The 23,287-nt window shown below is 38.1% G+C and overlaps 3 protein-coding genes across 11 annotated transcripts; 1 reads left to right on the top strand and 2 right to left on the bottom strand.

The window, feature by feature from the left end:
• Positions 1-218: 218 nt before the first annotated feature.
• Positions 219-17,715, top strand: LOC103324919 (NAD(P)-binding Rossmann-fold superfamily protein). Of its 5 annotated transcripts, none has more exons than XR_016125657.1 (18): positions 219-492; positions 962-1,216; positions 1,301-1,462; positions 1,539-1,589; positions 1,807-1,941; positions 2,098-2,121; positions 2,277-2,388; positions 2,732-2,857; positions 2,987-3,036; positions 3,151-3,309; positions 3,399-3,494; positions 3,581-3,696; positions 3,811-3,934; positions 4,084-4,197; positions 4,329-4,409; positions 4,525-4,711; positions 4,850-5,038; positions 17,627-17,715. XR_016125657.1 is itself a non-coding variant. In XM_089049402.1 (17 exons), exons 1-16 carry the CDS (start codon positions 433-435, stop codon positions 4,669-4,671), a joined length of 1,812 nt encoding a protein of 603 aa, XP_088905528.1. In that variant the 5' UTR covers positions 219-432; the 3' UTR covers positions 4,672-4,711; positions 4,850-5,192. The 5 variants fall into 5 exon arrangements, 1 of the variants encoding a protein (XP_088905528.1); XR_016125659.1 differs by lacking the exon at positions 17,627-17,715 and adding an exon at positions 5,231-5,346; XR_016125658.1 differs by lacking the exon at positions 17,627-17,715 and adding an exon at positions 5,226-5,346.
• On the bottom strand, positions 13,620-16,893 carry LOC148918466 (O-fucosyltransferase 8-like). Of its 2 annotated transcripts, XM_089049403.1 has the most exons (8): positions 16,316-16,893; positions 15,652-16,150; positions 15,300-15,392; positions 15,104-15,203; positions 14,871-14,941; positions 14,707-14,795; positions 14,421-14,541; positions 13,620-14,345 (listed from the first exon to the last, which is right to left on the bottom strand). In XM_089049403.1, exons 2-8 carry the CDS (start codon positions 16,012-16,014, stop codon positions 14,235-14,237), a joined length of 948 nt encoding a protein of 315 aa, XP_088905529.1. In that variant the 5' UTR covers positions 16,015-16,150; positions 16,316-16,893; the 3' UTR covers positions 13,620-14,234. The 2 variants fall into 2 exon arrangements, with proteins under 2 accessions (XP_088905529.1, XP_088905530.1); XM_089049404.1 differs by lacking the exon at positions 16,316-16,893 and having other exon boundaries at positions 15,652-16,207.
• On the bottom strand, positions 17,531-22,982 carry LOC103324916 (uncharacterized). Of its 4 annotated transcripts, none has more exons than XM_089049399.1 (7): positions 22,765-22,982; positions 22,440-22,554; positions 21,512-22,343; positions 21,126-21,197; positions 20,578-20,937; positions 18,297-20,279; positions 17,531-18,185 (listed from the first exon to the last, which is right to left on the bottom strand). In XM_089049399.1, the coding sequence occupies exons 3-7, from the start codon at positions 22,122-22,124 to the stop codon at positions 17,758-17,760; spliced, it is 3,456 nt and encodes a 1,151-aa protein (XP_088905525.1). In that variant the 5' UTR covers positions 22,125-22,343; positions 22,440-22,554; positions 22,765-22,982; the 3' UTR covers positions 17,531-17,757. The 4 variants fall into 4 exon arrangements, with proteins under 4 accessions (XP_088905525.1, XP_088905526.1, XP_016648665.2 ...); XM_089049400.1 differs by having other exon boundaries at positions 22,440-22,541; XM_016793179.2 differs by having other exon boundaries at positions 22,440-22,982.
• Positions 22,983-23,287: the final 305 nt, after the last annotated feature.

Genomic DNA, 23,287 nt, shown 5'->3' with positions numbered 1-23,287 from the left:
GCTAGTTTCAAAAGTTCTCTGGTGTGGGATCGTTGTGGAATGTGAGTGGTAGAAAATCTCTTCATTATAAGGTTACTGTGATTAGAGTAATTAAATAATGTCTCTTACTTGAATGGTTAAAACTATTATTAGTATTTGACACTAACCCGTTGCTCATTGGCATTTTGTATGTGATCGACCGTTAAAATTACCAGCATCACCGCAGAGTATAGCAAGCAACGACCCAACAAAAGTGTGCATAGAATAGGAGGCCACGTCTAAGTTCAGGGACTGTCAGTAGTAGTTTATGCTGTTTACTATTGATCCTTGTGTTGTGTATGTGTGGTCAGTATTCACTCTTACTCAAATATCAGACGTCACTTTATTAAGCAACCAGTTCAGATAAATACCCAGAGAAGAGCCTGGAACTCTGTTTCCAAACTCTTTTTGGCAATGGAATTTGGTGTCATTAGGCTATCTTCGCCTCTGTCTTCTTCAGCTCTCAATCTCCAGGTAACCCCCATGATTTTTCACATGAATTGTTGTTTAACATTATGTTCATAGCCAGTCAGACTACCTAATTTGGGAAGGGGGGTTTTAAAGTTGCAATGGTTTTGTTGTGTGATTTTCTTTCTAAGCAGGGTTTTCCCCAAATGAATTTCAGTTTGTGGTTGGTAAATGAGTAAGTGAAAAATAATTAATTTGTTCTGTCTTGTCTTGATTATGGAATACTTTGGTTCAAGTGCTCAACTAATTCCAATGAGCAATCAAAACCAAATTACACTGTTACTCATTTACTCTGCATTTCTGGGAGAAATAAGTGGGAGTTTCTTTTGTTCAATTGGATGCTAAGCTTCATTTAACTCAGCCAAGCCTTGAATTGTGCTTATAATCCTTTGTGATAAACAAATTTACTGCAGGAGAATTAGCTATTAAATTTTGAATTCTGTTGACTTAATTACTTGATGGCTTGACATTGCAGGATTTTTCATCACCTGTTGGTAGGAATCATTTAAAAAAATCTTTACATCCTCAGTTGCTGTCCTCTCCACTTCCTAAACCCTTTCTTCAACTTAATGACAGACCACACAGCTTTCCCTACCAACAAAACTCTGATCATCTCTCCCCAAGAACGTATCGAAGATCCATATCAGCAGAAGCTGGAAAGCAGAGTTGGGACTTGGGTAGATTTTTGAAAACAATATTTTTCTTCAACGAACCTCCATCTCCTGCTAAGGTTGGAAAGTACTAAAATTTTCGAAATTATCTAAAAGTGAAAAGTGATCATGTCTCAACTAACAACAGTTTGTTATTTGTGAAGTTCTTTGAGTTTGTAAGTGAGAAACTATCCAGCCCATCTCCTAGTAAACCAGAAAAGAAAATGGAAACTTCTGGCATTGTCCTAGTGGCTGGGGCAACTGGTGGTGTAGGTCGAAGGGTGGTCGACGTCTTAAGGAAGAAAGGGCTTCCGGTCCGAGTATTGGTATTCTGCTCTTACCATTTCCCTTTACACTTGTTCCTTTCTCGAATTTCTATGTTTTCATATAAACTTCTCTCAGGTTAGAAATGAAGAGAAAGCAAGGAAAATGTTAGGCCCGGATGTTGACTTGGTAAGCTAGCAACCCATGTATCTTCAATTTCCTTGATGAAAACTAGTTATGTAATTCCTACTTGATTATGCTTCTGTCCATGCCCAAATTATTTGTTTATTAACTGTCACATTTAGATTCCATTTGTTTGTCATAATTGTAAAAGAATTTATGGTGGTTTCATTTCTTATTTTATGTCGTCAATGGTGACCCTGGTTTCTTCCTGGAAAAATTTCAGATTGTTGGAGACATTACTAAGGAGAGTACTCTGGTTCCCGATTACTTCAAAGGAGTGAGGAGAGTGATTAATGCTGTTTCTGTCATTGTTGGTCCAAAGGAGGGTGACACTCCTGACAGGCAAAAATACAGCCAGGTATGTTCAAAACATTTTTAAGTTGAAAAAACTTCATTTTTTAACTTCTATGTTTTGCAAACTTGGACTGCCATGGACTTCCCACGCCTGCAATATATTCCACAATTATTTTTTTCTGTCTTAAGCAGCTTTGACATTCTGTTATGTTTTGTACAGGGAATCAAGTTCTTTGAACCAGAGGTAACGAACTGATTGCTTACATTCTATATCTGGAGTAGCATTTTCTCGAAAGTTTAACTTGGAACTTGAATTTTTACCTCATTTGTTTTGTGTGTGTAATAAAATGTTCTTCTTAGTAATTATGAATCATTGCATTGGTTGATTGATGGAAGCAGATCAAGGGAGATTCACCTGAAAAGGTGGAGTACATTGGAATAAGAAATTTGATCAAGGCTGTAAAAGGAAGCGTTGGACTTCAAAATGGAAAACTACTATTTGGTTTTGAAGGTACACTCTTCTGTATGCTGAAACCACTGATTTCCATCCTTTCTGCTGTGTTATACTTGGTCCAGTCGTTCTTGTACAAATAATTGGGAAATAAATAAAAACTCTTTTGGAAAAGGTAAAAAACGGTGGAGAATTTAGGTTAATATGAAATATAGTATGGAAAGCAAATGCAAAGAACCTTCATAAAAAAACATGTTATTCTGCAGTCCATTATACTTAACATGCTAGGGAACACGCTCGAACTTTTCATACATGGAACCTAACTGAAATCATCAATCCTCATATTCTATTAGGTGAACAATATATACCATTTGAGATTCTTTTCTTTGTTTGTAATTTGCAGATAATAATTATAGGGAATTGGCTTGGGGTGCTTTAGATGATGTTGTGATGGGTGGAGTGAGTGAAAGTACATTTCAGATTGATCCAAACGGTGGTGAAAATGGTGGACCAACTGGAATTTTTAAAGGTATGATATTTTCAAACTTTAGAACTGGTGTCTTTGTACTGCGTTCTCACTGGTGATTCTATTAGAACTATTCATATTTGGATTGGTTTAGTTGAAATTTATTTATTTGGTATGTCTCTTCTCCTTCAGGGGTTGTTTCCACTGCAAACAATGGTGGTTTTACCAGTATCAGAACAAAGGTAAAGAGCAACGTTTTCTAGTGACTTGTAAATATATTGTGCATAGAATTTTTTACTGTTCCCTGTAAGTTGGTCAGTTGCTTATTGTCTAGTGATGAATATGCTTGTATCTAGAATCTATCAACAGCTGAGGATCTCTCTGCATATGATGGTTTGGAGCTGCGCCTTAAAGGTGATGGTCGTCGCTATAAACTAATTGTTCGCACAAGTCGTGATTGGGATACTGTTGGTTACACAGCAGGCTTTGACACTGTTGGAGACCAGTGGCAGACAGTAAGTAACACACTAGCTCCTTGATCGACATTAAAATTGTAGTTACATATCTCAAACTCCATAATAGTAATCTGTCTCATTTTTTCCAGGTACGTGTGCCATTTTCTTCGTTGAAGCCGATATTTCGAGCAAGAACTGTATCAGATGCGCCACCTTTTGACCCCAGCAATATTGTGTCATTGCAGGCACATTTCTGCAGCCACTTTCTTTTAGTCTATTCTTTCACTTCATTTTCTTCTATGTTTATTGATGGGATTCAAAATTATGGCAGCTCATGTTCAGCAAGTTTGAATATGATGGGAAACTGAATCCTACTTTTGTGGAAGGGGCATTTAAGGTCCCATTATCAAGCATAAGAGCATATCTAAAAGAGCCTATTACTCCCAGGTTTCACATTCATTTCATTTTGTTGGATTATCTTCTTATGACTAAACATAATTGATCTGCTAGGTGCACTTTCTGTTTGTCTTTAAAGAATCTCTTTGCTTGTGTTCCGTGTAGGTTCGTACACGTAGGTTCTGCAGGAGTTACCCGACCTGACAGGCCTGGACTTGATCTAAGTAAACAACCTCCTGCTGTTCGCTTAAACAAGGAATTGGATTTTATCCTGACATTCAAGTTGAAGGTTTCATACTAATTCAGTGCAAGCTGTTTGATATTTTTATAAATAATCAGTGTATCAAAATACCACTTCTTAGCTCTTTTCTGTTCTTTTTCTTTTTCTGGGTCAGATTTAGCTCTTTCGATTTTGTACATTGATAAGTTTTGGAGCAGGGGGAGGATTTAATACGGGAAAGTGGAATACCATACACAATTGTGAGGCCTTGTGCATTAACTGAGGAGCCTGCCGGAGCAGATCTCATTTTTGACCAAGGAGACAATATAACGGTATATAATCAAATAGAAGATCACTATTCTCTCTTTGTTGTATGCCTGTGATGACATGTATTGCTCTTTCTTTCCCTTATAATAGTAATAATATCTGAATGTTATGATTTATAGTATTTATATATATGCAGGGTAAGATATCAAGAGAGGAGGTTGCTCAGATTTGTGTTGCTGCGTTGGAAAGCCCCTATGCATCTGGCAAGACATTTGAGGTCACATCCCTACTTATGTCCCTTAATTGTGTGCTGTGTGCTGTGGCTATAATTTGCTATTTTTGGAAGTTAAAAGCTTTTGCAGATTCTAAGATGCTTATAAACTCATTTGCAGGTTAAAAGTGTGGTGCCATTTAGTGAGCCATTTACAGTGGACCCTCAAAATCCACCCCCTGAGAAGGACTACAATGTTTACTTTAAAACTTTGAAAGATGGAATTACAGGAAAGGAAATCCTCGAACAAGATCCTGTACCAGTGTAATGTTTTGCATACATAGAGCTCTAATTTCAACCTTAACTCTGTAAGTATAATGGAGCTTAATATACTTCCATTTTCATCTGAGATAATTCTCTCAGCAATGAGTCAATGACTAATGAGAAGAAAATCTGTCAGCATGTATTAATTCTCTCTCTTTCTCTCTCTCTCTCTCTCATTGCAGGTGTATATACTCATAGCAGATGAAAAGCAGAGGCTTCTACAGGAACATACATAAGCGACCAAGATTATAAAGTTCTGTAGGACAAATCTACATGACTTAAAATGTTTCACCTGAGATGATATGTTCTCACTTTCAAAAGGCTATAGCCTTGATCACGATGAGGTCCAAACCTCCTGATTATGTATAGAGGTTTGAATTTTTTTCAATTCAGCTGTATAATATTATTTTCTTTTCTACATATGAATAGCTTATATAATGTTTTCTAATGATTTTAAAAATATACATACATAAATTATTGTACATATGTTTGGCCTTGAATGTTAAGTTAAAGACATTGGCAGAATCATGGCTTGTAACCATTTCTATGGTAGCGCAGCGCAGAGTTTGCAGCCTCGGCATAAAAGCGAAGATGGAGATCAATGTCATCGTTTTATATCAAATCAAGAAGTAAGTTCCAATGCTGCGGCTTATAAAACTAAGAAGGGTTTTTTTTTTTTTTTTTGGTCAGAACTAAGAAGGGTTCATAGAGCAAGCACTTTCTGTACACTACAGGCAGATTATAGAAGCTTACAGGAAATTGGACTATGACTAGCTATGAGGGTTATTGTAGGTCAATATTTTCATTAAGATATTAGCCATGTCAATCAAGGCTCAAGACCAGTAGAGCAAGTATTCCGGCATTAAGTATACAAGTTCAATGTGAACCTAGAGTAATTTGACCCCAATTAGTGCGCGAGATTCATTTTGGAATGAAAAGTGGTAAATCAAAGTGGCTGACAATAAAGAAACAGTTAAAAGTAGTGTTCTTAAAAGTAAATTATTAATCAAAGTTGAAAAAATAGAAAAACTGAGGTTTAAACATATAAAACCACAACCGATCACCACCAAAACCTTCACAAAATTAAGGTATCAACCTCAACACTATGCTTGGCCTTGTTGTGTGACTCAAGTTCAGACCTGGAAACATCAACATAACACAAACATTAAAAAAAAATAGAAAAAATAGAAAAAATATTTTTAGATCTTTAACTAGCTCACCACCACCACCAGCCTTTTGTGCTCATTGCTTGGGCTAATCACCTATAGTAGCAGTCTTATCACCATCATCCTCGTCTCCACCATCACATTTCTACAATCACATACGCAATTTATAAATGTGTGATTACAACATAGAACTCGGAAAGCACAATTTGGTATTTACCTTTACTTGTAGGTGGCATCGGAAGAGAAATTTGTCATATGTATTTATTGTCATTTTACAGTTCTGAAACATATCCTGAGTTACGGTCCCGGAACATTCCATCTTTTTCAAAGCAGAATCAGACTTCCCAAACAAAACATTCCATTATAACACTTTATATTAACGTCAAGCATCTTTGTCACATTAACGTCTTCATAAAACTTGAATGCTAAATTGAAGTAGTCTTCAGCAAGCAGATATCACAGAATTTACCATGGTCTTTCCACTGATTTTTCCAAAATTTTATAGTCTCAATCAAATCCTTATGTTGGATCTAACCAGTACTTCTTTCAGCTTGACAGAACAAGCTATCAGAATTCTAAAGGAGAGTAAATGAAAACCTGTCCCAAGATACCAGAACTTAATGCACAGGTAAAGAACCCTAAAGCAGGTTAGTTAAAGAGTAAGAAAGAGTCAATTACTTATTTAGTCACTGAGAACATCTAAAAAGAAAATAAACAAAAAATTGCTAATTTTGATTATGAAAGAAGAAAACTTCATAAGTCACTAAATCTAAGGTATATTGAAGGAGAAGATGAAGGTAGGGGTGAATGACTTTCCATGTTGGAAGGGATTAGTTATAAGGTGTTATTATCCTACCATTTTGTAGGGATTAGACGGGATAAGTTTTCTTCATGAGTAATCCATCTTCTACCTTCAATGATAAAAAATATTGAGAGATTTTCTATTTAAACCCCACTATTTGGAGAAATTATAGAGTAGTACCGTACTACCACATCAGTTAGTGATACTCCCACTCAAAATATGCCATATGTAATTTTTTAAATAAACAAATTATTCTTTGTTACAGCTGGACTTAATTTTTATCCGCTGAAATAAATTAGAAAAATAAAAAACTTAAGAAAAAATTAAAAAAGAAAGGAGAATATCCCAGCAATTCTACCCGCACGCCACCCCTCTGTCGTCTTCTTCCGACTGCCATCAACAGTCATTAGTAACACAAGTAAGAGAACCAAATCCCAATAGCCTAATAAATTGCTGCAACCAGGAAACTTCGTCATCATTTTCAATGAATCTTAATATCTTGATGGAGATATTAGATCCAATAACAATCAACCCTTTCCATATCAATTTCATGCTAGTCGATTTGTAGCCTGTTTGTTACAGACCCACCTCCCATCCCAACCTTCTTCACATATGCTAGTGAGACCTTCATCAATGATAAAATATACATGGATCTTGGGGTAGTCACCAAAAGGTTGAGAAAATTGCAGAACAGCAACACAGAGAGAGAGAGAGAGAGAGAGAGAGAGATGGAGGGAGGAGGATAAAAGAGAGGGAGCCCTAAACCAGAGCGGCGATGCTGGGTAGGCTTGTTGGGGTGGGCTGTGGCTATTTTTTTTTTCCATTGTTTATTTTCTTAATTTTATTTTAAAGGGTAAAAATTAGGTTAAAGTCCAGTCGTAAAATAAAATTTGAGTTGTTAAAAAATAAAGACACACAACATATTTTGAATGTGAGTATCATTAGCTGATGTGGTAATACGGTACTACTCTATAATTTCTCCACTATTTGAAGTGGGATAGATTTTCTATTGAGAGATTTTCTTTAAATACAGGGATCCAATCCAATGAAGGCATGTTCAATATTGAGAGATTTTCTTCATAAGATAGATTTTCGATTAGACGGGATATATTTTCTATTTAAACCCCACTATTGAGTAATCCATCTTCTTCCTTAAACATGCTTTAAATACAGGGATCCAATCCAATCCAATATTTGTGAAACTGAAAACCATTAATTGTTTGTTCTATCCATAACTAAAGCAACGATCAAGACAAAAGTCTCAAAAACCAAGCTTGTTTACACACACAGAGAGACCAACAGATAGGAATGGAGGCCTGGGTGTTGTAATCAGTCGTTTCTTGCCTCCTCTGATACCATACCAAGTAAAAGAGTCCTGACTCTAGCCCTAAACCATGACATTCAGCCACTAACCATGACTCCATGACAACTTGGACTCTCCTATTAACTAGCAACTAAACAACCAAGTCCCTAAACAATAGGACTTCCACAACTTAACAAGATAATCATAAACCTAATAAAGAGAATAATAAATATTCTTTACAAAGCAGCGGCAAAGCACCCAAGTGGCCGTAGTTGCAGGCTTGCAGCAACCACACCAAGTAAGAAGCATTGAATTTCCATCTATATGTTATTGTCTTTAAAATTCAAATAAAATTATACCAAAACAAAATGGCATTAAATATATGTCATAGGATAGGATCCATTAATTGAAGCGCTGAACAAGAAGGCGGTTTATTTGGGAAGCGCTAGGCGGGTCTGGGAGGAGCTAGGCGGGTCTAGGCGGCGCTAGGCGGCGCTAGGCGGGTCTGGCTGCCAGGTTGGGTTTGGTTATTTTCTTTTGTTCTTCTGCCTAGCCATTTTTCAAACTTATGCACTGCAGGGCTGGTCTAGGCGGCGTTGGGAGGGTCTGGGCGGAGTCTAGGCTGGTCTAGGCGGAGCTGGGAGGGTCTGGGAGGACCTAGGCGGGTCTGGGTGGAGCTAGGCGGATCTAGGCGGCGCTAGGCGGCGCTAGGCGGCGCTAGGCGGCGCTAGGCGGGCTAGGCGGGTCTAGGTGGGTCTAGGCTGGTCTAGGCGGAGCTAGGCGGCGCTAGGCGGGTCTGGGCGCCAGGGTGGGTCTGGTTCTTTAGGGTTTAGGCTCTGGTTCTTTTCTTTTCTTCTTTTATCCTACCGCCTGGCCATTTTTCAAACTTCATCTATCTTTGCTGAGGCCTTGTGCATTAACTGAGGAGCCCGACTTATGTCCCTTAATTGTGTACTGTGTGCTGTGGCTGTAATTTCAAAACTGGGGATAGCTCCACTGAGCTTATTATCTCCTACAAGAAGTTGTTGCTGGTCTGGAACCCCAGTGCCTATGTCTGCTGGGAGGCTACCTGAGAGCTGATTACTAGATAGAGAAATAAATTTTATCATGGATAAATTAAAGATTTGGATGGGATGACACCATTGAGATTATTAACATGGAGTGCCAAACCCATTTCTCTTGGTATGATGCCTGTTAAACATGTGTACATGCCACAGAAAAAGAAGAGAGAAGGAAAAACAAAAGAATTAACGAATGTTAAATGGTAATAATCAATTCCTAGATGGCTGTTTGTTGGCTCGTACCTGATATGTCGTTATTGCCCAAATCAATTGTTTGCAATGCAGATAAGTTGAAGATAGCAGTGGGTATGGAACCTAAGAATTGATAATCATACAAGTCGAATGTTTGAAGTCGTGAATTATGTGGAATATCAGTAGTTCTTGTCTTTAGAGTGGAATATCAGTACTAATATGAGTACTAATACTAAACATGTTGGCCATAAATTAGTAGTTCTTGTCTTTAGAGTGATAACCAACCAATAAAGTATAAATTCTTGAGATGGTAAACAATATTTTCTGTGTATTCAAGATAGTAGTAACTAATAAAGTAGAAGTTATTGGTTGATTTGCATTGCTCTGATTTCTAAGGATATTAAACATCAGAAGCCAGAGAGTTTGACTATTAGACAGAGATAGGTAATCAGCTAAGCTCTCCAGCATGTACACACCTTGGAGTTCCGCAATGCATGTTCTCATTTTAATTAGTTGGATAGATCCATACAATTTTGGGGGGAAAAAACCCAAGTATAGCCGTGCGGCTATACTAATAAAAAGGCCCCGCCTAGCTCCTTGGCGCCCACGCGTGACCTTAGCCGCGCGGCTATACTAACAACAAAAACCTTCCTCCATGGGCACTCTGCTTGGCCTCCTTTGTGTGACTAAAGTTCTGACTAGCAAGGAGCAACATAATACACACATAAAAACCAGCATAAAAGCCAAAGAAAAAGCATATTCTTAGAGCTTTAACGTACTCGTCACCACACCACCAGACTTTAGTGCTCATTGCTTGCTTGGGCTTAATCAGCTACAGTATGAATTTTACCAGCTTCATCCGCATCTCCACCATCACATTTCTACAATCACAGAGGCAAGTTATAAAGTATTATTACAACATAGAACTTGGAAAGCACAATTTGGTATTACCTCTGCCTTTATTGTAGGTGGCATCGCAGGAAGAGAAATTTTGTGATATACATTTTGTGTCCTTTTACAACCCAAAAACATATCCTCAATTCTCATCTTACAATCCCGAAACATTCCATATTTTCCGAAGCAGATTCGGGCTCCCCACAACATTCCCTTATAACACTTGATATTTGTGAAGCTTTTCGTCTTCTTCCCTATCACTTGATCACAATAGGATCAGAATCCATCCCAATTGAAATTCCAGCATCCTCAAGCATCTTCGTCACATTAACGTCTTCATAAAACTTAAATGCTAAGTTGAAATAGTCTTCAGCAAGCAGATCAGTGTATTTATTTACCATGCTCTTTCCACTGTCTTTCCCAAAAAAAATTTATTCTCAGTCAAATCCTTCGCTGTTGGATTTGGCCAGTACTCTTTCATCTTGACAACACAAGTTGTCTCCTGCAAAAATTAAGACAGAGGTGTAAAACTGAAAAAATAAAATGATGAACAAAAATAAAAAATGAGAAATAGTGCTCAAGGTTATTGTCTCCTGCAACAATACCGCAATTTTGAACTGTTCGCCATCAAACTCTCTTTGGGCATTCGAAGCTGATCCGCACTTTGGACGCGCATTAAAATCATTATATATTGGCCATAGATCATTGATGATAAATTTCTGTGCGACGGGCTCATAGCAATTACGTCTAGGAAGGTCTTTCATTCGCATGCAGTGGGTATTAGGCCAAGTCATCAATAAGGTGTAAAATTCGAAATCATAGTAGTTGCCGTATTTGTCAGCAGCGGCGGCGGCAGCCATGGAGAGCACGATTAAACAAAGAAAAATGATGTGCGTCATACTTGGGCTTGTTAGCAAGAATCACCATTAAACTTTCAATGTTTCTTTAAGGGCATCAACTATCCATCATGAAAAGGCGACATAATAATATATATATATATATATATATATATATATATGGAAACTAAAATTTCTTTTATTTTGGGTTTGTTTGGGAGTGCTTCTGGAACAGTTAAAAGTGCTTTTAACAACCAAAATCGTTTTTGACAGCGTTTGTGAAAAAAGTTTAGAAGCGCTTTTGGGCCATAGAAGCGATTTTTGGAGAAGCACTGTCATGTGCTTCTTCAAGCAATCTCAAGTGCTTTTCCAAGAAGCAATCTCAAGTGCTTTTCCAAGAAGCACTTCGATTTTTTATGAAAATTTCAACATCTTTATAATAAAAGTGCTTTTAGTAGACCGCTTTAAGTAAAAGTGCTTCTTAGAGAAGCACTCCCAAACGATACAAAAACTAAAAAACTAAAGTGCTCAAGGTTAGAGATGTTAAAGTCAATTACGTTTATTATTTTTTTGCCTATTTCATCTCCTTAATTTAGATGATTAGTCAACTAAGTCTCCTATTTTATATGCTGTAATTTAGAGCTATGTTTCAACAATGTAATTAGTCATCTTTAGGATTGTATACATACATGCGTTCTCACCGAAGTAAATATATTGAATTATTATAATCAGAAACTCGTTAAAAAAGACCTCGTCAGAATTCGGTGGCCATAATCCAATTATAATTTTGAACTGTTCGCCATTGAACTGGGTTTGGGCATTTCAATATGGTGTAAAATTTGAAATCATCGTAGTCACCATATTTGTCAACAACAGTGGCGGTGGCGGCTGATATGGAGAGCACAATTAAACAAACGAAACTTATGTGCACCACACTTGGGGTGGGTTAGGAGGCAAGGCAACTATATCAATTTCGCAAGAATCAGCATTAAACTTTCAAATGCTTTGCACCCATGATACCAGTTGTTTCTTGGAGAGCATCAACTATATCCATCATGAAAGAGAAAGATCACATAATAAATATAGAGATTTTCTATTTAAACCCCGCACTTCTCTTTGTTCACCCCAATACTTAAATCATTAAGATGTAAGTTTTATTATTGTGTAAAAAGACAAAAAAAGTCATCCAATTTAATAATTAACCTTAGTACATCTATACACCCCACACCCCACAACTCTTCATATTAAGTTTTAGAAACCTCCTTCTAACTTCCTGTTTACAAACTCTCTCTCTATCTCTCTCTCTCTCTCTCTCTCTCTCTCTCAACAATACCCAAGTGTTAGAATTCCAGTTACAGTTCTTGGAGAAAGGTAAAACTGTTTTCTTTCTTAAAAGTTTCTGATTTGGGGTTTCATTTGTTTGTGTTTTTTTTTTGCTAGGAACAAAGAAAATTGTGGGTTTAAATAGAAAATCTATTTTAGTTCTTATTTTTAGTTTGGGAAGATAGTGGAGTTTTCTTAGAAATTGTGAAAATTTAAATTAAAAATTGGAGTGAACTTAGAACACGGGGTGAACTAAGAGAAGTGTGGGGTTTAAATAGAAAATCTCTAAATATATTGTAGGACCTTGCAAGAACTCGGTGGCTACAATTCAATTAACATTGTAAATACCTCTAAAATAGAACAGACAGACTGAACGATGAGAGCTAGTTTACTACTAAATGCACTGGTCTGTAGCCCAACCTAAACATCAACATTATATTCAGGGGTTTTTCCCAGCAATAGTCCCTCAATTATACCCGTAGTTGCATTTGGGTTACTAAACTCAATTATTAGTTGCAGAGGTCACTCAACTATGTGTTTCGTTGCATCAGTAGTCCTTCCGTCAACTGTTAGTTTTTTCCGTTTAAAATGATGACGTAGCAAGCATCTGTGAGAATCTCATAGATTCGTGATGGGCAAATCTGACTTTTCAGTTAGCCTTCTTCAACACCTGACTTTTGCAATTTGAGAACAACCAATACGGGCTCTACCTTTTTTTGCAATTCAACACCAGGAGGCTTGATAACATGTTTGAGCTTACCTTCCTGGTTCAATATCAAGAGCTGGGTGTACGAAATTCGATTAGAGACGATGGGGAGGCCTTGGGACCAAGACTCGAGCTCTTGATGAGATAAAGCTTCGGATTTTTTGAGCGTGGACTTCTTGGGCACTCGCTTTTTCTCTTTGATGGCGGCTATGCGGTTGGGATTTGGGGGAGAGCGGTGGAGATTAGTAGAGTTACAGAAAGCTTGAGGAAATCGAAATTGGGTTTATGGGTTTTATCGTTTTCATCATTATCATCCGTGGTTGAGAGGTAGGAGGAAATGGAGGATGGAGCGAGAGGTTTTGGGGGTTTTGGGTTTGGGGATAGAGAAGAAGATGAGCAAGAGCCCAGAAGGCATTGGCAAGCCATGGAGTTTGGGTTTGATGTGAAAATATTGGAAGGTTGGACATTGTAGACTTGGAAAGACAAATTTGCCCATGAAATTGACACCACGTTAGCCAGACTTGACGGAAGGACTACTGAAAACCATTAATTATTTGTTCTATCCATAACTTAAGTAACGATCAAGACAAAAGTCTCAAAAACCAAGCTTGTTTACACACACACAGAGACCAATAGATTGGAAGGGTGGCTTGCAGCAACCACACCAAGTAAGAAGCATTGAATTTCCATCTATATATTATTGTCTTTAAAATTTAAATAAAATTATACCAAAACAAAACGGCATGAAATATATGTCATAGGATAGGATCCATAAATTAAAGCGCTGAACAAGAGGGCGGTTTATTTGGGCAGCGCTAGGTGGGTCTGGTTCTTCTCTTTTGTTATTTAAGCCTACTGCCTAGCGATTTTTCAAACTTATGCACTGCAGGGCTGGTCTAGGCGGCGCTAGGACGGTCTGGGCGGGTCTGGGAGGCGCTGGCGGGTCTGGGCTGAGCTAGACGGGTCTAGGCGGCGCTAGGCAGGTCTAGGCGGCGCTAGGCAGGTCTAGGCGGCCCTCGGTGGCGCTAGGCGGGTCTGGGTGCCAGGGTGGGTCTGGTTCTTTAGGGTTTAGGGTCTGGGTGCTAGGTTGGGTCTGGTTCTTTTCTTTTCTTCTTTTATCCTACCGCCTGGCCATTTTTCAAACTTCATCAATCTTTGCTGAGGCCTTGTGCATTAACTGAGGAGCCCAACTTATGTCCCTTAATTGTACTGTGTGCTGTGGCTGTAATTTCAAAACTGTACACATCCCCCCTTGTTGAAAACATTCCCTCATGTTGAAGTTGCCTAAATCAACAATTTCAAGCTCTGCATCAGTACAACTGGAAAGAGAAGGGGTAGTACAACTCTGATATAATCAATGGGTTTTGCCTCCTTCACAAGATCTGCATCAGTAATCTGGAAAGAGAAAAAGGTAATCAGTTTACAAAATTGCTTCACAAATTAAAGTAATCATATAGGAGAACGACATACAAGGCTACCGATTGCTTCAAGGTCTAGTGATTTCAAGTGAGATGGGAGTTCCTTGGCAACTTTTACTTCATCCTTCAGTACATCCATAAAATGTTCTTCTTGGTAAATATCACCAAATTGGCTGCACTTACAATGAATAAACCAAACTTAATATTCTGTACAAATCACTGAATCTATGCATGCATCAATAATTATTTCAAAGCCGCAACATCAACATAGGCTTACTGAGACACATCAAATTGAAGCTTTAATGATATATAAAAATGATCAGAAAATTATCTCAAACCTCGGATCATTCCATACACTGCTGTAAAGAAATCTTGGAAGAACAAGGGTAGCATTAAGAAGAGATGCCACAGCAACAGCATTGCAAATCTGTGAGCAATTGAAATAGCCTGGTCAGCCCTGTTAGCATACATAAGGCAATCATATCGCAAGTTGAATACTTACAGCAACTCGTTGTTGATTGAGACCACCATTTGCACTGACTACTATGTAACCATTACCTTTCTTGTATTTCCCTGAGGGAAGAGCATAAAAGCAATTGACTAAGTAACAGGAAGAAGGGTTTAATTATAGAAATATTTTACCACTAAATAATTTAAGACTTAATACAGTCATTATTAGTTATCTGATCAGTGGTAGTACTTGAAAAAGAAGTTGGGATGAGAATAATCAGGTACCTAGGCTTGGTGAAACTTTTCTGTCTGCACAAGGTTTCCATGCAGCAACCTGCCTATATGGTTCTTTCCATAAAGTTGACAACTCTGGCTTAAACTCTTTCTAAAGCAAAAGATTTAGGTGAGGAAAAAAAGGAAGATCCAACAATCAAAATATAACAAAATCCGAGTCAAAATTCTATAAAGTTATGAAGCAAACCTCTGCGAGGGCGCCTTTTGCCAACTTTAGAAGTCGGTCATACATCTGTACTGGTGCTTTTTCTTTCATAAGGTAGGCATCCCTGTTCTCCTCCTTTGGAAACAATTGTAACGGATTAAAAATGATGATAAATGGCATCCGATTGCATATTCATGAGTTGGTAAACAGAAAAGCTAGAAATATGAATAATGGAGGAAACGGGACTCATCCTTGAACCTGTGAATGAAGATATATATTTGTAGCTTTAACCAATACTCACAACATATATGGAAGTATGCTTAGAGTGATTGCTGCTAATTTTGACTCCTAATTAGTAAAAGGAGCATGCATACAGTATGATCAAATGTCGTACCTTAAGGACAGGAAGTTTTCTTATAGCTGAACTATTCTGAAGAACCATAGAATCAAAAATGGACACCAGAAAAGAATCAAGCAGGAGAAGGAAACCCATCAGAGCAAACACAAAAATGATTGAACGGACGTCCTTTAGAAGCCACAAATGCTTTTTCCCCACAAAACTCCCCTTACAAGTAGTATATTTCACAGAATCATTTCTCAGACCATGAAGCAACAACATTTTGGAATTCAAATGGTTATCTCCCCCTGGCATTCTCCTCCCAACATTAGAAGGATCATAGTCTTTAGTCCCTGACGATAAGTCGTCATCAATCTGTGGCTCAGGACGTGGACTTCTTGGGGACCCTTGCTTCCCCATTAGATTGTTTATCTTTCAACAATGCTTCATGAGCACACCATTACCGTTCTGGTTTCCAAAATGTGTCAAGAAATATCAGCCAGTGATGAAACCAAGAGCAGAAGATCACTTCTAGCAACAAGCACAAGAAACAACTCTAGAAGGTTGCACCACACTCTAAATCCATGATATTTTTGTTCTCTAAAATCGACCTGCCAACCCATTAGATCATGTGAGGAAAATTGGCATCCACAACTTCATCTATCATTGCATCTTGTAATAGTGAGTTTGCAATCCATTGCTTTAAATTCATTTCCCCAACAAACATCTCATCTGTTGGCTTCCTTCTTGTGAATGTTTCCATCACTACGATTCCAAAACTGTACACATTCCCTCTTGTTGAAACCATTCCTTCCAATCCGTACTCTGCATTACAAAAAATCGGCCTAGGTGGTCAGGGCGGCGCTAGGCGGGTCTAGGTGAGTCTAGGCGGCGCTAGGTGAGTCTATAGGCGGAGCTAGGCAGGTCTGGTTCTTTTCTTTTGTTCTTTAAGCCTACTGCCTAGCGATTTTTCAAACTTATGCACTACAGGGCTGGTCTAGGCGTCGCTGGGAGGGTCTAGGCGGTGCTAGGCGGGTCTAGGCGGCGCTAGGCGGGTCTGGTTCTTTTCTTTTGTTCTTTTAGCCTACCTCATAGCGATTTTTCAAACTTCATCTATCTTTGCTGAGGAGCCTGCTGGAGCAGATCTCATTTTTGACCAAGGAGACAATGTAACGGTATATAATCAAATAGAAGATCACTATTCTCTCTTTATTGTGATGGTATGTATTGCTCTTTCTTTCCTTTATAATAGTAATAATATCTGAATGTTATGATTTATAATATATATATATATATATATATATATATATATATATATGCAGGGTAAGATATCAAGAGAGCAGACTGCTCAGATATGTGTTGCTGCGTTGGAAAGCCCCTATGCATCTGGCAAGACATTTGAGGTCACAGCCCGACTTATATCCCTTAATTGTGTGCAGTGTGCTGTGGCTGTAATTTGCTATTTTTGGAAGTTAAAAGCTTTTGCAGATTCTGAGATGCTTATAAACTCATTTGCAGGTTAAAAGTGTTGTGCCATTTAGTGAGCCATTTACAGTGGACCCTCAAAATCCATCCCCCGAGAAGGACTACAATGTATACTTTAAAACTTTGAAAGATGGAATTACAGGAAAGGAAATCCTCGAACAAGATCCTGTACCAGTGTAATGTTTTGTATACATAGAGCTCTAATTTCAACCTAACTCTGTAAGTATAATGGAGCTTAATATACTTCCATTTTCATCTGAGATAATTCTCTCATCAATGAGTCAATGACTAATGAGAAGAAAATCTGTGAACATATATTATTTCTCTCACTCTCTCTCTCTCTCTCTCTCTCATTGCAGGTGTATATACTCATAGCAGATGAAAAGCAGAGGCTTCTACAGGAACATACATAAGCGACCAAGAATATAAACTTCTCTAGGACAAATCCACATGACTTAAAATGTTTCACCTGAGATGATAGGTTCTCACTTTCAAAGGCTATAGCCTTGATCACGATGAGGTCCAAACCTCCTGATTATGTATAGAGGTTTGAATTTTTTTTTCAATTCAGCTGTATAATATTATTTTCGTTTCTACATATGAGTAGCTTATATAATGTTTTCTAATGATTTTAAATATACATACATAAATTATTGTACATGTGTTTGGCCTTGAATGTTAAGTTAATGACAGTGGCAGAATCATGGCTTGAACAAGAGGGCAGTTTATTTGAGCAGCAGCAGCGTCCTTCATAAACTTTATCTTAATTTTCTTGAGTGTGACTACAGCTTCTTCCATACTTATCCGCTCTTCAGGTGATTCTGCACAGCAAGCAAGAGCTAATCTCATAATGGCTGATATGCAATCCCTTTTCCTCACATGATCATCATCTTCCTGTTCTGTCCCAATCCCAAGCAAATTGGCATCCAACACTTCATCTATCTTTGCATCTGGTAATACTAGTGAGTTTGCAATCCATTGCTTTATATTCATTTCCCCATCAAACATCTCATTTGTTGGCTTCCTTCTTGTGAATGTTTCCATCACTACAATTCCAAAACTGTACACATCCCCACTTGTTGAAACCATTCCTTCCAATCCATACTCTGCATTATGAATTATACTTGTATATTCATGTGTATGATGAAATGAAAATTATGCATAATTACGGACAACATGTATAGAATTAAAAGATATTAAATTAGCAATTACATCACCTGGAGCCATGTACCCAACTGTGGCTAAGGTCATGGTTTGGGTCATAGAATCTCCTCCACCCAAGAGTTTTGCAATTCCAAAATCAGCAACATGTGCAACCATATCATCATCTAGTAGTATATTACTTGGCTTCATATCACAATGCACTACAGGTATTGAATAACCATGGTGAAGGTATTCCAATGCTGACGCAACGTCTATCATTATGTTGATCCTCTGTAAGATATTCAAAGAATAGTTTTGAGAGTACAACCACTTCTCAAGGCTCCCATTTGGCATGTAATTCAATACCAAGGCTTTGAAATCAAGTTCACAGCAGCAGCTGATGATTTTGATAAGGTTTCGATGACGAATATTGCTTAGCATTTCACATTCTGTATCAAAACTCCTGAAAGCCCCTTCTAGCTGTAAACTGAAAACTTTTACTGCAACATCTATTCCTTCTGAAAGTGTCCCCTTATATACTGAGCCAAAACCCCCACTTCCAAGTAAGTTGTTTTCGTTAAGTCCATTCGTTGCCCTTAGAAGTTCTAGGTGTGAAAATCTTCTCCAAAGAAGTTGGGGCAACGAGGTAGCCTCTGTTGGAACTTCCACATTCCTTTTCCTGCATAGTACAAATAGAGATATGGAGGCCACTAGGAAAATTACTAATATGATCCCTGGGATAATATATTTAGGTTTCCTCCAATTTGGTTCACGTTTACTAATTCTGCATTGTGGAACATGGAGTCGGGCTGCACCACATAGTGCACTATTTGAGACAAATGATTGAGCGGAGAAGTTTTGGAATGGTCCACCAGTTGGAATTTCTCCTTGGAGCCTGTTGAAAGACAAATCCAGATACTTGAGAACTAAGAGGGCTTCTAAAGACTTGGGGATCACTCCAGACAGATTGTTTTTGGATAAATTCAAGAATTGCAGGCTGAGCAAGTCTTGAAATGAACTTGGAATAGGGCCTTCCAAATCATTATTTGCCAAGGAGAGTGTAACCAAATCACGAAGAGCCCCAATGGTGCTTGGTAGAATACCAAATAAATGGTTATTTGATAAATCTACGTCTATCACAACTTTCAAGTTTCCAATATCTTGTGAGAGAGGTCCAATTAGAGAATTGGATGATAAGTTTAGATGCAAGATATACGCAAGTCTCCAAAAAGTAGATGGTATTGTGAAACTCAACGAATTGGACTCTAGTGAGAGAGTTCTTAGAGATGTGGCTAGACTGCCCAAGCATGAAGGTATAGAACCAGAGAGCTGATTACTACCCAAATATAATTCAACTAGTTTATCAAGTTGACAAAGTTGATATGGGATGTATCCTTGCAACTTGTTATCATCCAACCACAAACCTTGGAGATTCCCTAGTCTTCCCAGTGAAGTTGGAATTGATCCACTCAATTGATTCTTTTCCAGGTCTAAGGTTAGCAAGCTGCTCAAGTTGGCAATACAAATGGGAATGTTGCCCCTCATGTTGCAATTAGATAAATAAATATATTGAAGGGACGATGTAGAAGAGCAATTCCGAAAGGAATCATCAAGTCTGATATTTAACGGATTTTTTCCCAAGTCTAGTGTTTTCAAACTTCCAAGATTAGCCAAACAAGAGAGAGTGGAAGTCTGAATCATCAAATTATTCGTGTTTAATCTAAGCCCCTGAAGGTTTGTCAAGGCACAGAGCGTGCTTGGAATAAACCCTGTAAATGAGTTTTCGCCCAAGTCTATCCTCGTGAGCATAGAAGCATTGGAGAGGTTGGGGATTACTCCGCTGAGGTCATTCATTGCTATAAGAAGGAGTTGTAGCTTTGGAACCCCAAGGCCTATGTTTGCTGGGAGGGTACCTGATAGCTGATTAAAACTAAGCGATAGTTGTGTTATCGTGGACATATTGAAGATTGAGGATGGGATGAGGCCATTCAGATTATTATGATCGATTGCCAAAAACTCTATATTTTGAAGATCAGCGATTTCATCTGGTATAGTGCCTGCAAATGTCCCAGCATTAGTCTACGACATATTTAACCCTATCTACATGTTCATGACTTTTAGTCATCGATTGGCTGCATATCTTTATGCTTCTTTTTTTTCTGACTTTGGTTTGAACAGTTAAACATCAAATATTCATGATTAACCATCTCCCTCATTTACTAACTATGAAATAATGTTGTCTAGTTTCAAAGCTACGACATAGTTTAATTATGATAAATGATGCAACAACAACAAAAAAACAGAAATAAAGCATAGTTATTGGATCAACATAAACATAATGAAATATCATATTACCTGTCAAATTGTTGATACCAAGTGCAATCACTTGCAACTGCGTTAAGTTCCCAATATCTCTGGGTATGCTTCCACTGAAATTGTTATTCTCCAATGATAATATAAGAAGCTCTTTGCATTGCCATAATTTGGATGGAAGTAGACCATCAAACTGGTTGCGACCCAAATTGACCACCTGAACACTAGGAAGATGTTGGCATATATTGTCTGGAAGACCACCACTCAAGTTGTTCCCATATAGATTCAAAATAATCAAAGAAGACAAGTTGAAAACAGTCACAGGAACATGCCCTTTTAGGGCATTCATCCGCACAGTCAACATCCCCAGTTGATCTAAAGAGCCAATCTCATTTGGAATTTCTGAAAAATCATTAAGATATTCAAATATATATGTTAAACTCATGAGTTATGTATATGTAATGCACTGCAACAAAAGCCAAATCATATTCATATATATAACTGTATCACATACAAACGCGCGAGAGCAGACACATATATAATTAGGCCGTCTGTGCATACAATACAAGGCAATGGATGAAACAATATACCGTTGAAATTGTTGTGGCCCAAGTTTATCTCCTTCAGCATTGTTAAATTTCCTATTTCTCTTGGTATTCCACCTGTCTTGTATGCCAAAGACCCAAGAAACATTAAATATAATCTAATCCCCTGCAACTAAAATAATGCAGACGCAAATTCATGTACTTTTTAGTACTAGCTGCAACTAAAATAAAAAAACAAAACACAAATTACATAACAATTCTTTAAAGAATTGTATTGGATGCACTGCAAGTAATAAAAAAATGAGCCTAATTTTTTAAAGAAAAATGAATAACAGGGATAGTTTAGCCTATCTTATAGATCAATGACAAGATATTAAAAAGTACAGATCGATCAATAGTGGAGTCTAGATAGCTTGTTGACACATACGTACCTGATAACTGGTTATTGTTTAGATAAATTATTTGTAGTGTAGATAAGTTGAAGATAGTCGACGGTATGAAACCTGAAAATTGATTGCCATACAAATAGAAGCTTTGAAGTTTGGGGAAGGACCCAAACCACAATGGAATGGATCCCATAAAGTTGTTGTATCCGAAGTTAATAAACTTCAGTCGACGCAAATAAGACAATTCATGGGGCAAAGTACCATGGAAGCTATTATTGTTGAAGCTTAGTGCAACCAGGAATGAGAGGTTGCCCAAGTGTGGTGGAATTGTGCCAATAAAACCCATGTATGAGAGATTCAATGATGCTACTCTGAGATGGCGAGCACCACAAGTAACGCCAAACCAGTTACAGACGGAGGTGGTGGTTGACCAGTTGACCAAGATGTTGTGAGGGTCACTGGTGATATGGGATCTCAGAGTAAGAAGAGCAGACTGGTCCGTTGTGATGTTGGTTTGTGTTGCATCTGTGCTGATAGTTAATTCAGCCATATATAGAGAACTGTACTGCACCACCAGCAAGAACGTGATTGACAAGAGGAAATGACTTCTCTCCTCCATTTTTTGGGTCAAAGACTTCTCTCCTCTATGAGCCTCCATGAGCACCGAAAACAGAGAAGTTTTCCTTCCAACTGCAGTGTGTTTCTTTTTCCTTTTTGTTGTTGTTGTTGTTGTAAAGTCTTTGAGTGCAGCCCACACATTTGGAAATAATGAAGAATATCATGATGAAAGTGTTGTGGAAGTGGAATCCACATATTGGAAGAGGTGATTGCACATCCACAGGAAGCCAAAAGACTTTGCCTATAGTGGACTTCCTCCCTTCATTGTAAGAGACAGAACAAAGAAGACATGATTGTCAAGGACAAAAAGGGGATTAGAAGAATTAAATAGAATCAGTAACAGCAAAACACTCACCTCGATCCATTGATTGAAATAGGCATGAATCAAGTCATCACTGCGTTCTGCTTTTCTATGGCTTCTCTTCCCTGTGAAATTAGCTTGTATTCTCTCTAAATTCTAAAGAGGATTGCTACAGAATCCCAACAAAAGATAAAATAATATAACATTTTAGAAATTCACAAACCCAATATCATAGCCAGCTGGTATTAAACAATATATACTTAATATCTATGTTTTGTATTGTTAAATAAACATAATTCCTTTCGTTAAACAAATTACTCAATTTCTTCCTGGTTCCCCCACATTTTCTCAGCAACCAAACAAGAGAAACCACACTCACCGAAATGTAGTCGTCCACGTCACCAGGAACGTCGGTGCCGAACCCGGAGGACGGAGGCTCTGCTTCGGCAGACATTGAGAGAGCCCAATCCAATCGAATCAACGCAGCAGCCGAAACCGAAGAGAAAAAATCGAACCTTGAGTTGAGAGAGAGGCTCAAGATGGCTGACTGCGAGACTGCGAGACTGCGAGTGCAAGCTTCGTGTGCGTTTCCCTTATTTCACTGCGGACCACATTCCTCTGTGACTGCAAGTTCGTGTTTGTTAGCATACGTCTGGAGAAAGCGTATAGCCGTGCGGCTATACTCTAAAAAAATTCGCGAGGTATAGCCGTTCGGCTATACTCAAAAAAGTATAGCCGCGGCTATACTCTAAAAAATTCGCGGGGTATAGCCGTACGGCTATACGCAAAAAAAGTATAGCCACGGCTATACTCTAAAAAATTCGCGAGGTATAGCCGTTCGGCTATACTAAAAAAATAGTATAGCCGCGGCTATACGCTAAAAATATTCGCGAAGTATAGCC

The sequence above is a fragment of the Prunus mume genome, linkage group LG3 (assembly GCF_029339155.1).
Source record: "Prunus mume cultivar Tortuosa linkage group LG3, ASM2933915v1, whole genome shotgun sequence".
In the NCBI taxonomy this organism is placed as follows: Eukaryota; Viridiplantae; Streptophyta; class Magnoliopsida; order Rosales; family Rosaceae; genus Prunus; species Prunus mume.
Note: the sequence above shows the minus strand (reverse complement) of the source record. Positions and strands in the feature narration are given on the sequence as shown.

Coding starts and splice junctions, on each gene's coding strand:
- LOC103324919 (XM_089049402.1), top strand. CDS start 433: ATGGAATTTGGTGTCATTAGGCTATCTTCGCCTCTGTCTTCTTCAGCT. Junction 2,389..2,731: donor ACTACTATTTGGTTTTGAAG/GTACACTCTTCT, acceptor TGTAATTTGCAG/ATAATAATTATAGGGAATTG. Junction 3,935..4,083: donor TCCTGACATTCAAGTTGAAG/GTTTCATACTAA, acceptor GTTTTGGAGCAG/GGGGAGGATTTAATACGGGA.
- LOC148918466 (XM_089049403.1), bottom strand. CDS start 16,014: ATGGGGAAGCAAGGGTCCCCAAGAAGTCCACGTCCTGAGCCACAGATT. Junction 15,393..15,651: donor GAAAACTTCCTGTCCTTAAG/GTACGACATTTG, acceptor TTGTTTCCAAAG/GAGGAGAACAGGGATGCCTA. Junction 15,204..15,299: donor CAAAAGGCGCCCTCGCAGAG/GTTTGCTTCATA, acceptor CTTTTGCTTTAG/AAAGAGTTTAAGCCAGAGTT.
- LOC103324916 (XM_016793179.2), bottom strand. CDS start 22,124: ATGGAGGCTCATAGAGGAGAGAAGTCTTTGACCCAAAAAATGGAGGAG. Junction 21,198..21,511: donor AAACAATAACCAGTTATCAG/GTACGTATGTGT, acceptor CATACAAGACAG/GTGGAATACCAAGAGAAATA. Junction 20,280..20,577: donor TGGTATCAACAATTTGACAG/GTAATATGATAT, acceptor GGACATTTGCAG/GCACTATACCAGATGAAATC.